This window comes from Tarenaya hassleriana, unplaced genomic scaffold (genome assembly GCF_000463585.1).
Source record: "Tarenaya hassleriana unplaced genomic scaffold, ASM46358v1 Cleome3, whole genome shotgun sequence".
Lineage (NCBI taxonomy): Eukaryota > Viridiplantae > Streptophyta > Magnoliopsida > Brassicales > Cleomaceae > Tarenaya > Tarenaya hassleriana.
The window spans coordinates 243,308-259,250 of record NW_010966177.1 but is presented as its reverse complement, the minus strand read 5'-3'; the positions used below and the strand labels follow the sequence as shown (position 1 = coordinate 259,250).

The 15,943-nt window shown below is 39.0% G+C and overlaps 3 protein-coding genes across 3 annotated transcripts in view; 2 read left to right on the top strand and 1 right to left on the bottom strand.

Moving 5' to 3' along the window:
* The window catches only part of LOC104818572 (ATP-dependent zinc metalloprotease FTSH 4, mitochondrial), a 5,124-nt gene extending 907 nt beyond the window's left edge, over positions 1 to 4,217 (bottom strand). The window contains exons 1-7 of the mRNA XM_010548200.2: positions 3,993 to 4,217; positions 3,405 to 3,489; positions 2,901 to 3,164; positions 2,090 to 2,326; positions 1,881 to 2,005; positions 1,259 to 1,735; positions 3 to 853 (exon numbers count right to left, since the gene is read on the bottom strand). Of these exons, the coding sequence (XP_010546502.1) occupies positions 3 to 853; positions 1,259 to 1,735; positions 1,881 to 2,005; positions 2,090 to 2,326; positions 2,901 to 3,164; positions 3,405 to 3,489; positions 3,993 to 4,019 (2,066 nt within the window). The 5' untranslated portion in view covers positions 4,020 to 4,217. The remainder of the gene's footprint in view (positions 1 to 2; positions 854 to 1,258; positions 1,736 to 1,880; positions 2,006 to 2,089; positions 2,327 to 2,900; positions 3,165 to 3,404; positions 3,490 to 3,992) is intronic.
* Positions 4,218 to 7,373: 3,156 nt separating this feature from the next.
* Positions 7,374 to 9,777, top strand: LOC104818571 (heat stress transcription factor A-2). The gene is given in 4 exon segments (XM_010548199.1): positions 7,374 to 7,884; positions 8,003 to 8,087; positions 8,583 to 8,631; positions 8,634 to 9,777. Coding segments are annotated over 4 exon segments (1,095 nt in total). The 5' UTR covers positions 7,374 to 7,636; the 3' UTR covers positions 9,347 to 9,777.
* Positions 9,778 to 11,471: 1,694 nt separating this feature from the next.
* LOC104818569 (probable carboxylesterase 12) lies at positions 11,472 to 13,040 on the top strand. The gene has a single exon (XM_010548198.2). It carries the CDS (start codon positions 11,739 to 11,741, stop codon positions 12,771 to 12,773), a length of 1,035 nt encoding a protein of 344 aa, XP_010546500.1. The 5' UTR covers positions 11,472 to 11,738; the 3' UTR covers positions 12,774 to 13,040.
* Positions 13,041 to 15,943: the final 2,903 nt, after the last annotated feature.

Sequence of the window (15,943 nt, the reverse complement as noted above, 5' to 3'; positions counted from 1 at the left end):
CAGCAGCCGAGGCTGCAGAAGATGCTGGGTTAGGGTTTGATGGAGGGACTGCGTTGCTTTGCTGAGCTGTCACCTCTTGATGTTTCTGCAATTGTGGCAAGTTGTTGACTCGGGCAAGCAATGCATTTATCTGATTGCCTGTTAACGTCTCGTGCTCGAGCAAAGCATTTGCAAGGGCATGATGCTCCTTGTCGTAAGTTGTGAGAATGTTCTTCGCATTGTTATAGGCCCTTTCCAAAAGGTGTTTCACCTCTTTCTCGATGAGAAGCCTTGTCTCAGTGCTCATGCTCTTGCCGTTGTCATCGTAGTTATGTGTCACAAGACCCACCTCTTTGCTCATACCGAATTTCGTGACCATTGCTCTTGCGAGGTTAGTCGCTTTCTCAAGGTCAGAAGAAGCACCTGAAGTGACCTCGTTTTCACCGAAAATCAACTCTTCTGCTACCCGACCTCCCATGCAAACGTCAAGCAGAGCAAGCATCTGTTTCCTGGATGTGCTTGTTTCATCTTTTTCCGGCAATTGAGAAACCATGCCGAGAGCCATACCACGGGGCACAATGGTGGCTTTGTGGACTGGAAGAGCACCCTCTGTGTGGATGGCAACCAGGGCATGACCACCCTCATGGTAGGCAGTCAATTTTCTCGACTCATCAGAGATAACTGCTGATTTCCGTTCACTTCCCATCATTATCCTGTCCTTGGCAAACTCAAGATCAGCCATTGTCACGGCTTTTGCACCATCCATTGCAGCTTTAAGAGCAGCAACATTTACCAGGTTCGCCAAATCAGCACCAGAAAACCCAGGCGTTCCTCTAGCAATAATCATCAGATCGACATCTTCAGCCTTTAGGACCTGCAACGCAATAAAGACGATCAACCCAAAAAACAAATAACATAGAAATCCCCAAAGAATAAACTTCCAGTTGAAACCAGTTAAACAGCCATGAAAAACTGTAACCAAATATGACATGTCTTCCAAATCCCCAACAAGAAAACCCGTGTCACACAGATCATGAATGGTAACATTTACTAAAAACCTCCACATCTCTTTATTAAAACCAAAAGATACCCTTTTCCTCGTGTTTTTGCTAAATAGCGGGGTACGACTTAAATTTGTCAATTATAAGAAAAACAATGCTACTTCTTTTTCTTGAGGTTCAATGTACAATAGTTCTCAATACTGGACTTTTCCAGGACCCAGTAACATGCACTTCCAAGACATGCCGTCACCATCTATGGGAGCAAATAGAATAATTACCTTGGACATGTGAGACTCCAAAATCTGGCGTCGGCCTTCCACGTCTGGGTTTGGTACAACAATGTGGCGATCGAACCTCCCAGGTCTCACCAGGGCCTTATCCAATGTCTCAGGGAAATTTGTTGCTGCAATCACAATAATCCCTTCATTTTGTTTGAAACCATCCAATTCAACCAGCAATTGGTTCAAAGTCATCTTCAAGTATTGCTGGTCCTTTGGGTTGCGGCTTCCTCCAATAGCATCTATTTCATCGATAAATATAATACAAGGAGAACACTTCTTTGCAGCAGTGAAAAGATCTCTCACTCTTCTGGCTCCCACACCAACAAACATCTCTTCAAATTCACTACCACTAGAAGAGAAGAAAGGCACCCCAGCTTCTCCAGCAATAGCCCTTGCAAGCATAGTCTTTCCTGTTCCAGGAGGACCAATGAGTAGTACACCTTTAGGGAGCTTTCCTCCCAAACGAGTGAACCTCTGTTGTAAGCAGCAGAAACAAAATGCAACAGGAGATTATCAACCAGTCTCTAGATGATCCTCCGAATAAAAGCAGGGGTAGGAACTGACACTTCAGAGGACATCTTGGCATTAAACTGGTGAACCTATTCTCTTATGAATTTACCTTGGGATCACGAAGATAATGCACAATTTCTTCTAGCTCTGCTTTTGCTTCATCCACACCCTTCACATCACTAAATTTTGTGTTAGATTCCATGGTAGGTTGCACCTCTTCATGCAGACCAAGTCCTAACATATGTCAAGCAAATATGAAGAAACCAACTCATCCAGTACAACTAAAGCATAACAAAAAACTGAGACATCGTAAACTACCTTTGCCAATCCCTCTGTCCTCAATAAGTGCTCCAATACCAGAAATAAGGAGAAAGCCAACTGCAATAGACCGGATCGTACTCCAGAGCTGCTCTTTGAAGTGGGCTCTTTCATTTGCTACCATATGGATAGGTGCACTAGCACTTCCAAGGACACCCTCTTTTACTGATTTTCCTACGTTTCTAAATGCTGAGTTACCTCCAAAAGTTTCTTCCTCCATGGAAGCACCAGCAATACCTACAAGGATACACTAGTATATTAATCTTTGTAAGCTAAAATAAAGGCAATATGACGATCATTACAAAAGAAATGCAACATGCTACCATGACAAATTTGAAAAAAAAAACATGGGTGCGCTAATACGTTTGAACAGAAACATTTGAACAGTGTGGTGAGACAAACTTAACTACAACAGAGAACTTTTGAACACAGCATCAAGCCAACTAGGCAAGGTACAAACTCTCAGATAAGACTGAGGAGAAAACAATGATCATAATACACGATAGTCTCTTCTCTAATACCAAATCACAAAGTTAACTATCCATTCTATTAAACATTTTCATGAACTTTGTATGATGGAAAAGAAAATCCCTCTAATGAGACAAAATTCAAAATTTCCCACAGATCAGTCAAGAGTGTTCACGTTACCCATGGTTCAACAAATTGGCATGTGAGATAAGAAAACACGAAAAACAATTTCAAAAATACAAAACCAATAGCTTACTCAGGAAATCTTGTTCTATTTTCCTCCCCTACTCTACTCATACTCCAATTATCTCGTGTCAAAGGGACTGCTTGTCTTTTTACCCACCTCTTTGCAATGTTCGAAGCAACTCACTCCCATCCAGCCTGTCAACCTTGACCAATGCCTTAATGTATTCGGACAGGGCGGAGGGATTTGAATGTAGAGATGGCTGGCTCTCAAATATTCTAATAACAGCTTCAGGGTCATTTCTACGATAAAGTTCTCTCAGATGTGTAACTTCATAGACTTCATCTGTGTCACGCATTCTGCGTGCGAAGCTACCAACATAACTTGACCGCGACCTCCTTTGGAGGGAGGTAGCTTTACCATCTGCAGCAATAGAAAATGCTGCAACATTTACATCATATCATATAGCCTCTCAAACAAAAAGCAATGGCATAACATACAAGGATAGAGAAAGCATAAAACATTTCCCTAACAACAAACTGGAGTTACAATACTCCCATAGCGAGATCAAAATAGTTTGCACACTTCTGCTAGTGGTAAACGCAAAGGTATTCATTTCTTTAAACCATTTATCCTTCAAAGGTTCATAACACAAATGAAGACCTCCAAGGAATCCATTGGGGAGAAGAGAGTAACTTCTGACGGGTAGAGTTCTTAAGTTTCTCAACTCCTGTTGATTTCTTGAAACCTGTCACAAGCATTCGGGGAATCAATCACTCGGTGGAAGATATACATCTACTATCTGAACATGACTCGTTAACAGAGATTAAATGTCAAGAAAGTGTAACTTTTTAGTCCACCAATATGCGTAATTTTGCCAAACCCAACAAGGAAAAAAGTCTTCAGCGAGGTGCTTATGTAATTCCAAAGAAAGACATTTTCAGAAACAAAACTAGAAGATTGAAAAGCACATTCCTCTAATCTTTTACATCACTTAGCTGAGATAATAGATAAGAGTATCCACAAATTTGAAGCATCTGATAAGATATGACTTCTAACTACAAATATGTTTCCTGAATCTAGGGTTTGCGAGAGAAAATCTTCGCCAAGTTGTGATAGGATCCCAAACAATCATCGCTAAAAGGGTCAATGAATAGTTTCCAAATCAACCGTATCCACAACCATCTTCACCGAGTCCGAGAATTTCCCCAGAAGAATTTCGTGAAAAGATAAAGAGGAATCAAAACGAACCTGAGTGATTAGGCGTCTCCAAACCATCTCTTCCGCGAACGTCTAAGACAAAAAACGGGTCCGATTTGCTCAAAAATCGAGCTCCCTGCTCGTACCTCGATCTCTCAGAAACCCTTCTCTCTGAACGTCTGGAACACTCGCCCGCCTGTTTGGTCTGTGAGAAACGGAGGAAAATGCGAAGAGAAACGTTTGTGCAGCAGGTGCAAGACACGCACGAGACTTAGGTCGTCCCCAAGGGCGAGAGAGAGGGTTTGCTGTAAATTGACATAAATACCCTCGGAGTTTTAGATATTTTCGATATGGTCGAATTTACCCCCTCATGGATTTTGGCGGTAAAATGGGCCTCACGTTTGGCCCACGAACGGCCCTAATCTCTCTCCTCCGTCGTCGTCTGTTAAAACATTCGGAAATCCCATCAAAATAGATTGCGGTCGTTATTCGGTTCGGTTTTACAAATCGATCCAATTTCGAATATCACCTCCCAATCAATTTTATTGTAAAAAATCGAATCAATCTAATTTTTTTAAAATTACAAAATAATAAAAAATGAAAATAAAAAAAGAAATGAAAAATCTATGTTTTTAGAAAATAAATATTTTTAATAATAAAAATTAAACCCATCCAATAAACGACATAAAAATCAACTTAATACATTTTTTTCAAAATTTAGTAAAAAAATAATTTAATTGAAATTAGAAAATAGGCGTCCTATGAGAGGGCTTTACGGATTTCATTTTTATTTTAGGGAAAATATGCACAAACGTATCTTTTTTAAACTATATTTGCAAAATAGATCTATTTTCTAATATTTTTGAAAAACCTTTTGCTATCTAAAGACTAAAATACTCTTTGCTAGTTTCAAAAAAATACCATGCATGTTCTACAGTTTTTATAATATAGAACCTGCAATATTATTAGGTTTATTCTTTGACCTGCAATAATATTTTATAACCTATACGATATGATGTGGTTAGTAACGAACCCATAAACAACTTTAACTGGGGACATAGACATATAGTTATAGTAATGTATATGAGTGTCGATTTATAGTATGAGAAAACATATTAAAAAATATAATGAATAAGACCTAATCACGTTGAATTGATAGTTCATAGAATAGAAAATCATTGATTGAAACCGTAGAATTGATGTTGTCTTTCTAGCCTAGAGAAGTGTCCATAAGAATCGTTCTCATTTTTACTAAAATCGGCAAAGACTATTATTAAATGTATTACAAAAAAGTTAATGAGCATCACACATTCTATTATTATTATCTTATCAAAGAAAATCGTTGGAAAAAATAAGTGTGTCGATTCGATGGTTTGAGTTTCGATTGTGGGTCTGGTCATCCATAAGAAAAAGTAAATTTTGACAAATAAAAAGAATGATTAAAAGGTTTCACATCTTAGATATCCGAGATAGTAATAATAGAAAATAAATATAAAAAAGTAGAAGAGATAAAAGAAAAAAAAACTTGAATAGATAAATAAATTAAACCATGAAATCCTACAGTTCGGATCCGTAGCAAACTGGTGGTTCGTTCAATCTGTTTTTATTCGGTCTTCTATTTTTTGACTCGACTCAACAAAAAATGAATCAACTGCGAACTAGCTCCCGAGCCTAGCTCATTTTATTCTTTGACAAAAAAAAAGAAAAAAAATTAAGATAGGCGAAAAGAAAAAAAGAATACAATTATACTCATATCTTTAAAAATGATCCATGCACGTTTAGATAGGGTTGTCAAAACGAGCCGGGCTCGCGAGCCAACTCGAGGTTGGCTCCTTTTTTAGCGAGTCGAGCCAAGAATATCTGAACCCGAATAAAAAACGGGCTGAATGAGCCAACTTGCCACGAGCCGAGCCCAAACGAGCTAGCTCGGTCGGTTTGGGAGCTGGAGTAAAAAAAAGAATTTTTTACGTTGAAACTCGAAAGTGTTGATATTGCTTGGTATAATATTTTGATTTGGAGATAATTTTTTTATACGTGGATTAGGATCTGAAGATGGTTTTTATACATGGATTAGGATCTGATTGTACATAGATGAATTATGATCTGAAAATGATTTTTTGTATATTGATGGATTGTGATTTGATCTATTTAAAGATGATTTTGTATACATAGATTGTGATTGTGAATATAAATGTAATTTGGATGTAGTATTGATATGTTCTTTTTATGTTGATGTATCATTTGGATATGGATTTGTATAATTTGATATGGTTTTTTAGGTATTTAGAAAAATATGATATCGGCGAATCGATTCGTGAGTCGGCTCGCTAACTAAGTTATTTGGACTGAGTCAGAAATTTTCTAGTCTGAATAAAAGACAAGTTTAACGAACTGGGTTAAAAATTAACTGAAACGAGTTGATCCGATCTGGTCCGAACTGCCTCGTTTGACATCCTTACGTTTAGACAATCCCAATTTATGGACTGAAGCAGGCTTCGAGGAGCTGGAACCTTCGCTTTGATGAGAAAATCAAAAGGTTTGGTTTCTCACACAAGAAGACGAGCTGTCTGTTTACAAGAAGGCTAGTGGGAGCACAGTTGTATTTCTAGTGCTATACGTGGATGACATTCTCCTTATAGGGAATGACGTTCCTACCTTGCAAGACGTTAAGTCTTGGCTAGGAGCGCAGTTTTCTATAGGGGTGTCAATCGGGCCGGCCCGGCCCGACCCGGCCCGAGCCCGCACTCGGCCCGGAAGTTTCGGGCTCGGGCTCGGACCGGCCCGATTTTTTTCGGGCCTATATACTTAAACCCGAAACCCGACCCTATGCACTCCGGACTCGGGTCGGGCCGGACCGAGCCGGGCCAGCCCGCGAATTTTCTTTGTAAATGTTATTTTTTTTTATTTTTTTCTTTTTTTTTAAATTTTCGGGCTTTCGAGCCGGCCCGATTCGAGCCCGAAGTCCGATTTGAGCCCAGCCCGAAAGCCCGATTTTTTTCGGACCAAGAAACTTCGGCCCAAAACCCGCTATTTTTCGGACTGGACCGGGTCGAGCTTCGGACCTCGGGCCCAAATTGACACCCCTAATCCCAAACATACAATGTATCTGTTTTTATTATTATTGAAACAATCAATAAAACCAATCAACTTCTCTATGGATTAGAATTATAACCGACCATGAACATCCAATCCTTTTATTCGACTTTGATACTATAATCGATTTCATCCACTTAGATGTAGCATTTATATACAAGTGAAAGATTATATATAGAAAATAAATATTTCATAAAAAAACTAATCTAAAACAAAAAAAAATAAAAATATTCATTTGATATTATCCCCTCGATGGCCGGCATAAGGCCCAACAAACAGATAAAATTAAGTTCTAGATTGACGTAGAAGTTTCTCACACCTTTTACCTTTGTCAAAAGATTTGCGACAATAGTCTCGGCCAAGCAGCTCACACGTTTCTCCGACAAGTGGCGGAAGCTTCCTTCGATTTTTATTTCGAAGATTCTGAAACTGATTCACCCTCTGGAACCTTCTTCTTCCCTCGCATATATATACACACGTTTCTCTCTCCTCCACCTTCGCTAAGTTACAAGCTTTGAGAAAAAGTGCCGCAAAATTCCTTGCAAGTTCATTCATAATCGATTTTACTTGGGTTCTATGGATTGGAATGGGATTATGGCGAAATGAAGGGAGTAAGAGTCAAATTGGAGGAAGATCCAGTGACAGCATTCGCCACCGCAGTCGTCGGAGGTAAATTCGCCGAGGCGGCAGAGGCGGCAGCGTCGTCTCCGAGGCCGATGGAAGGGCTTAACGAGGTTGCTCCGCCGCCATTTCTGACGAAGACGTACGAGATGGTGGAGGATCCGGCCACGGATTCGGTGGTCTCGTGGAGGAAAGCTCGCAACAGCTTCGTCGTCTGGGATTCTCTCACGTTCTCCAACCGCTACCATGACAAATTTGAAAAAAAAAACATGGGTGCGCTAATACGTTTGAACAGACGCAATGGAACGAGCTGTCGTGCAATGGAAATTGGAAGAAAATATAATTAGCGAATCTAATTATAATCACGCTCTTCTTCCTCGCTACTTCAAGCACAACAACTTCTCCAGTTTCATCCGACAGCTCAACACTTACGTAAGTAGTTGTCTTTTGCACATTTGTCTTGGAACAGTAAAGGTTGGTTCTTTATGATTGGATGCGACGAATTTCCGATGGGTTTGTTGAAATTTTGATCATTTGGTTCTAACACGATTACAGAATTAATAGTTTCTAGAAAACTGAAGAGGTTTGGTGAAAGCTTGATTCTTTGTTCGTAATATTCGATTCGACGAAATCCAGATTGATATTTTGGATCATTTGATCGAAAGATTTGTTCAAATTGTGAGAAACGTGATGTTGTTGATTTATTATACACATTGCAGATTCTCTGAAGGAGTCAACACTGCTTGTGCTGCAATGCACAAGTTTAAACGGAAGAAACTGCATTGTTGTATGATTAACTAACGGAACTCAGAACATGAATTCTGTGTAGGGCAGTGACTTGCAATGGTGAAACATGGGCAGAGGTTTTTGGAAACTTTTGATTTCAGATGACGTTCGGACAACAAGGTTGGTTTTGTGGAATTGCAGGGATTTCGAAAGATTGATCCCGACAGATGGGAGTTCGCAAACGAAGGGTTTCAGCGGGTCAAAGACATCTCCTTAAGACCATCAAACGTCGGAGAAACCTCGGTGTCCAAAACGCGCATCATCAAGGAGGGGGAGCCTGTGTTGTCGAGCTCGGGCATTACGGTTTCGAAGGGGAACTCGAGAAACTCAAGAGAGATCGGAACGTTTTGCTCACAAAGATTGTTCGTTTAAGACAGCAACAGCAGAACTCCAGGAATCTGATCGCATCAATGGAACAGAGGTTGCTTGTGACAGAGAGGAAACAGAAACAGATGATGTCTTTTCTTGCCAAGGCTTTGAACAATCCCGACTTTGTTCAGCAATTTGCCCAATTGCGCAGAGAGAGGAAGGAGCTGCTCGGTGTAGATCTCGGAAGAAAACGAAGGCTAACCATGAGCCCGAGCATGGAAACTCTGCAGGAAGAGGTTCTGCAAGTGGGTGAAGAAGAGACTGAGAGAGTGGAGGAAACAGATATGGCGACGTTGTTCTCCGTGGCCCTTGACAATGAATCGAGCAGCTCGATGCCCACAACGAGCTGCGCTAACGGTGATGATTGTTTCAGCGTCATGGACGAGATAATGGAAGAGACGATCCGAGGGAGCAATCTCGAGGCAGAGGAGCCTGAGATGGACGTGAAAGTCGAGGATTTGGTTGCGACAGACTGGGGCGACGAGGAGCTACCCGACATTGTTGATCAAATGGACGTTCTCGGGTCAAAACCCTAAACCTCGAAACCCTGGACCAATCTCATGGTAATGGTGCTTAGCTTGCTAGTTGAACTGATCTTCTTCGATCCCTTGTTCAGGTCATTAGAATTATAAAAGTTGAGTTCATATGACATTGTGATTGGTAGGAGAAGTTCAAGTTTTTTAACCTCGAGCATGCTCTGCTTCATTCTCAGACGACATTGATGGTTTTGGTTTGGTCGTGTTTGATGCTTTTGTAGATAATGTAACATTTCTTTTATATATATATATATATATATATATATATATACGTATGTATGTATAATTGGAAAGGTGTTGCTTTTGGCATTTTTTTAGTGTATTTTTTAGGATGGATTGTAACTTATGTATAGATAGACGTATTTAAGAGTTGTATTTAAGATGTATGAAATAAGAGTTCGATACCATGCGATGCATGCTTGTACGCTTTCTTCAATGTTTATTCCGCGTTCCACGGAAACATTTCATGTGATAAAAGTAAAATTTTTTATATCGCATTCCTGATCAAAATATATATCTAAATTCATAAAGAAATGTTGTAAACATTTACCAAAATAATGATAGAAATCAAGAGACGGTAGCCGAATGATGAAGAAGTTAGTTGAGAAGAGTGGCGTGTTTTTGTCTCATATCTCTCATGTTCGAGTTGCGAGTTAGCCTGTCTACGGGTCGAATGTCCGGAGAACTTGCGAATTATAAAAAAAATGATAAAAATTTAGATCCAATGATGTGAACTACCATTGCAGATTGATTGGAACAAAAACAAACAAAAGGAAGATTTTGTCGAGTTAAATCGATTAAAAGATCATATGCGAAGCAGTTACAGACTAATTGAGATGGCATTGTTCTTGCATGTTGGGGACAAGAACAATTGGAAAAGTGTATTAGATTGATTCAACTAGAAGTTCATCTCATTATCCACATGATTTAAAATTTTAAAGAACCATAAATCAAGTCCAGAACTCGAGTTCGATGTTGATGGCAGAAATAACTTTTAAACTAGATAAAATATCTATTCAGTTTCAATTTTGAAGACCACAAAGTTAATTAAGACTTTCGTAAAAACTATACATGCAAATTTCTTTGTTTGTATCAGTTTCTTTTAAGAATTCTTTATCTATGTTGCTTGGTCTCTGACTTATCAAGTGTTGGATTCTTCACAACACATGTGGTGTCTTCGCTTCTTCCTACATTTCTAAAATAGATTCAATCGAGGTTTAAAACCATTCGTTCGAACGTCAGTTTAGGTCGCTTAATAGTTTAGGGATTCAATCTACCGTGTGTCACAACGTTTATGGATATAGGAACCGTTTCATTTGATGTCAAAAGATAAAATTTCTACTAAGATTATTTTTAAATTATGTTTTTTTATAATCCGGAAGTCACCTGACCTTTGACCTAACTACATCTTTCAGAGGATCGGAAAAATCCAAGTGAATGTTCATCTTCACACTTGGATTTAAATCCAAAATAAGAGTATGTTTTGTATATTCTTTTACCATTAGACTATCTAAACTTGGATTTTAGATTATGTTATATTTTATGGTGGAAGTGAGATGAGACATAAGAACTACGGACGATCCAAGATGTGAAAACAATCAAACCTTAAATCTATTACATAAGTTCGACAATGGAAATATTAACATGCGAATTTTCATCGTCAGATATACGACTCCAAATTTGAAAATCAAATTTTCATCATCCTCAAACCTAAACCCGTTTCATCCTGGGAATAAATATTTATTTTTCAAATAACGATTTAATCATGGATATATAAAAAATAGCATAGATTAGTCCTTCATTCTTGCAATCTCCTATGGAAAAAAAAGTCAGTTAGCGGGCAAAGATTTGATATTTTGACTTTAATTCATATCTTTCTTTTAAATCATGTGACCTATTTTGGTCATATCGTGGTCATATTAGTTATAACATTAAATTTATAATGGTTCTAACAAGTGATTATTATGATATATAATGTGTGACCATAATAATTTGGTATGGTCATCATAAATTTAACGTTATAACCAATATGACCGTGATTATACTATCATTTTTTGTCATATGTTAATATGTAGAGAATATGTATGGATTAAATTCAAAATATGTCATATGTTAATATGTAGAGAATATGTATGGATTAAATTCAAAATAGCAGATATAGTGTATTTTTTTTATAATGCCCGTTTAATTCGACCCTCCCGTCGTTTCCATCCCAGCTGGGCACACAATTCAATACAGAATCGGGAGTAAAAAAAAAAAACCTGCAAAGAGGGAAATGGCGTGTCAAGACTAAAGCTACGCGTTGGCTGCAAAGAAGCAAAAGAGCCAAACATCGCGGACTGGATTGATATAAAACCCTAATGACTCTTCCATCATTCATGGGCTGCAAGCTATGGACTCCGAAATCGCCATTGATTTCCCTCCCTTGCTCCGATTGTACAAAAATGGCCGAGTCGAGCGTCTCACCGGGACAGACACCGTCCCCGCATCCTCCGACCCACAAAACGCCGTCGTTTCTAAAGACGTCGTCCACTCGCCGGAGGACAGTCTCTCCACCCGCATCTATCTCCCGTCCGGGAAAACCGCCTCCGCCGGAAAATTGCCCCTCCTGGTCTACTTCCACGGCGGCGCGTTCATCACAGGGTCTCCTTTCTCGCCCACTTACCATAACCTGGTCTACTCCCACGGCGGCGCGTTCATCACAGGGCCTCCTTTCTCGCCCACTTACCATAACTTCCTTCCTGCGGCTGTCGCGGCGGCGGAGTGCCTCGCCGTGTCGGTGCAGTACCGTCTCGCGCCGGAGCATCCGATTCCGGCTCCGTACGAGGATTCGTGGTCTGCTCTCAAATGGGTTTTTTCCCATTTCTCCATGTCTGGACCCGAAGTTTGGATCAACGAACACGCCGATTTCAACCGAGTCATCCTCGCCGGAGACAGCGCCGGCGGAAACATATCCCATCACATGGCCATGAGAGCCTCCAAGGATAAACTGATCCCTGATTCTGGTTCCGATTCAGGGTTAGGGATCGAAGGAATCGTTCTGGTTCATCCATCATTCTGGGGAAAAGATCCGATCGACGAGCATGAGACGAGGGATGAAGCGGTGAGGAAGAGAGTTGACGCGATATGGGCTATCGCGAGCCCGAACAGCGAGGAGGGCGCGGATGACCCGTGGTTCAACGTGATCGGATCTGGGTCGGATATGAGTGGGTTGGGATGTAAAAGTGTTACGGTGATGGTGGCCGGAAAAGATGCGTTTGCTCGGAGGGGATGGGCGTATGCGGCGGCGCTGGAGAAGAGCAGGTGGGGTGGAAAAGTAGAGGTGGTGGAGAAGAAGGAAGAGGGGCATGTCTTCCATCTGATGAACCCTAAATCTGAGAATGCAGAAGAGTTGATGAACAAGTTTGTGGGGTGCATCAGAGGATAAGGAAGACGAAGCCAGCCTCGTGGAAATAGCCAGCGGTTGCAGTAAATGAAGAAAGGAAGAAATAACGACTTGACCTTTGTTTTGTATCTATTACAAAAGTCAACAGAGCAAATAAAAATAAACTGTGAAAACGTCTCCTTAAACGTCCTCTCACCTCGGAAGTACGCATGGTCCATATGAAAAATAGAGACGATTACAAGATTAAAATATCCGATAGATAAAACTTTTGAAAGATCGAAATTAATTCCAAACTTGTAAAATGGTTAAATTTTTCGTTCCACAAATCTATTTTTAAATTTATAAAAAGTGTATTTGTACTTCTTAAACTTGCAATATATATTATTGTAATTCTCAAACTTACTTTTGGATCAATATTGTCGAGATTTATTCTGACACCAAATAGTAAATTTGAGAATATAAAGATATATTTTACAAATTTAGAAATAAATTTATTAAATGAAAATTTTGAGAATTAATTTTTCACTATTTTACAACTTTAAGAATTTCTATGGGTTTTACTAGAAACATAAAAATACATGTTAAAAAATATCGACGTAATTTAAAAAAATAATAATAAAAAAGTATCCCACGTTTGAGCTTTCTTACGTTTGAGCAATATGTTCGAGTTTCCCAAAATAAATCGTCGGAATAGAGTAATAGAACGAAGTGTTGTGGTGAAGGCTATATAAATTGTAGGAACATAATGGTCAAACGATGAGGGAGAAGATAGTGGGCGAAAAGAAATTAGGAGAGACGAAACCCAGTCATGCATAAACTTCTTTTATTTGTAGAGAAACAAAAAAAAATTTCATATGAAGAATAAGAATTCATCATCAGGGGGAGTCACGAGGAAGCAAGTGTTGCGTCTGGGTATTCATGGAAAAAAGTAAGTACATCGAACTTTAACCTTGATTTTATGGTTAAGGATTTGGATGGGAATGCTCGTAGTTACACTACAAAAAAATCTGCATATAGCGACGGAATTTGCGACGGAAATTTCCGTCGCACAGAAAATTGCGACGGAATGTGACGATTTTACGACAGAATGTGGGAAAAAATTATCCATCGCAAACAGTCGCAAAATCCGTCGCAATGTGCTACGGTTTGCGACGGATAATTCTGTCATACCAAAGAAATAGATGATTTGCGACGGAAAATAAAAATTGTGACGGATTGCGACGGAATATTCCGTCGCAATGTATTTGGTTTCGTTTTTCGACGAAATTTTTTGAATTTTGGGCGCGTAAATTAATTTCATTTTGTGACGGAGTGCGACGGAAAATTCCGTCGCAAAACGCAATATAAAACCACGAGTCGTCTTCTTCATCAGACTTCAAAAATTTTCGGAAAAAAATAAAATAAAAATCGAAATTTTTTTTCTAAATCCTCCAAAGATCATGTTTAGGAAGAACTTCAAAAAATAAAACTAATCTTTTGAATCATTTAGATTCACAATTTGAAGGCCGATCAGACTAAAATTGTTGATCACATCTTAGATATTGAAGGAGTCAACACTCTTTCGAAATATCCACACTTTGGGATATATTCTAACTGCTTGAAACTTGTCCGCTAGAGTTAGAGATCTCAATCTGTGTTTTGAACTTTTTGAGAGAGTTTCTCTCAACTCTAATATCTGATCTAGAGGTCTGAGAGTGCGATTAGCCACTAATGGAGTTGTTCTCCACTAATATCCACTCATAAAAGTCAAGTTAAAGTAGAAATAATGTATGTCGATGTTTGGTTCGGTACAGACCACGAGATTTATTCTGCCTACACTTCGTCAAGTACATGGTCTGACCCAGACCACACATGATCCGTTCTGAATAGGCAAAATCATATTGCCGACACTTTGACGAGGTCTGGTCCGATCCGGAACAATATAGCTTAGACAGAAAGCAATTCTCGGCTCGGACTGGATCGATCCGGTCAAACCGGTCTCGATCTTTAAAACTAAGCGACTTAAAAAAAAACTCTCTGAATAGAATAAAAACCAAGTTGTGTTCTACAATGACTAAAAACCATACGTATAAGAAACAAAATCCTAATAAAGTTCAAAACTACGTAGTTTTAATACAACTCGTAGAAGTGACTCGAATTGTGTCATATGTAACACAACTGTGACAAGTTTTTGAGCAAAACTCATCAAACTATATGAAAGTCCATGTTTGAAGTGATACAAGACGTGTTAGATTTCTGTAACTCTAACACAGACTAGACAAACGTGATACATGTCGTGTCAGATTTTTATAACTCCGACGTGGTCCTTGTTAGAAATAACATGGACCGTGTCAGATTTCTGAGCTCCACGTCCTTCATTAATTTGTAAACAACTCATCCAAATCTCGACCTTGCTCTCATGTTCATCCTTAGTTTGTGTTGTCTTGAATTCTTCATGAATCATGCGCACAATATTGTTGTAACATGACAAGAAAAACTGTGAAATACGACGGATATTGCGACAGATATATCCATGTATACCGCATGGAGAGAGTAGGTACATTATCTATAGTATTCATTTTTATGGAAAAACACAAACAAAACAGATAGAAAACATATAAGTTGCTTAGTACACATACTAATACAGACAATAGTCGCTTAATTCTGCGAGTGTTTTAGGATACTCACAGTCGAACTAACAGTACACATGTCGATGATCGCGTTCAACAGATCGAAGAGACAATTTAATCGAAAATCAACTATCTTGTCTCCCACTACAAAAAAACTGTGTATTTTCAACGGATTTTTCCAATAAATTAGTCCATTGAAATTATTTCAACGGATCACCAACAGATATCAGTTGAAAATATTTCAATGGATTTTCAATGAATTAGTCCATTAGAAATCCGTTAAAATTTTCAACATCAACGGCAAAGTTAAGTTGAAACTTTTCAACATACTTTCCAATGGCTATGCGTTGGAATTCGAGAAAAAATTTTCTAACGGAATTCCGTTACAATTTGGTAAAATTTCCAACTTCCGTTGGAACATTTCGTACCGTTGACAATAAAGGTTCTAATGGATATCCGTTGGAAATTTTCAAACATTTGATAATGGTCAGACGAATGCAACTGATGTCAGTTGGACTATTTTGAACATTGAAATTTTCCAACAAGACGTCCGCTGGAATATGCCTTTATATATATCCATCCGCTCATTCCCCTCTCAAACCA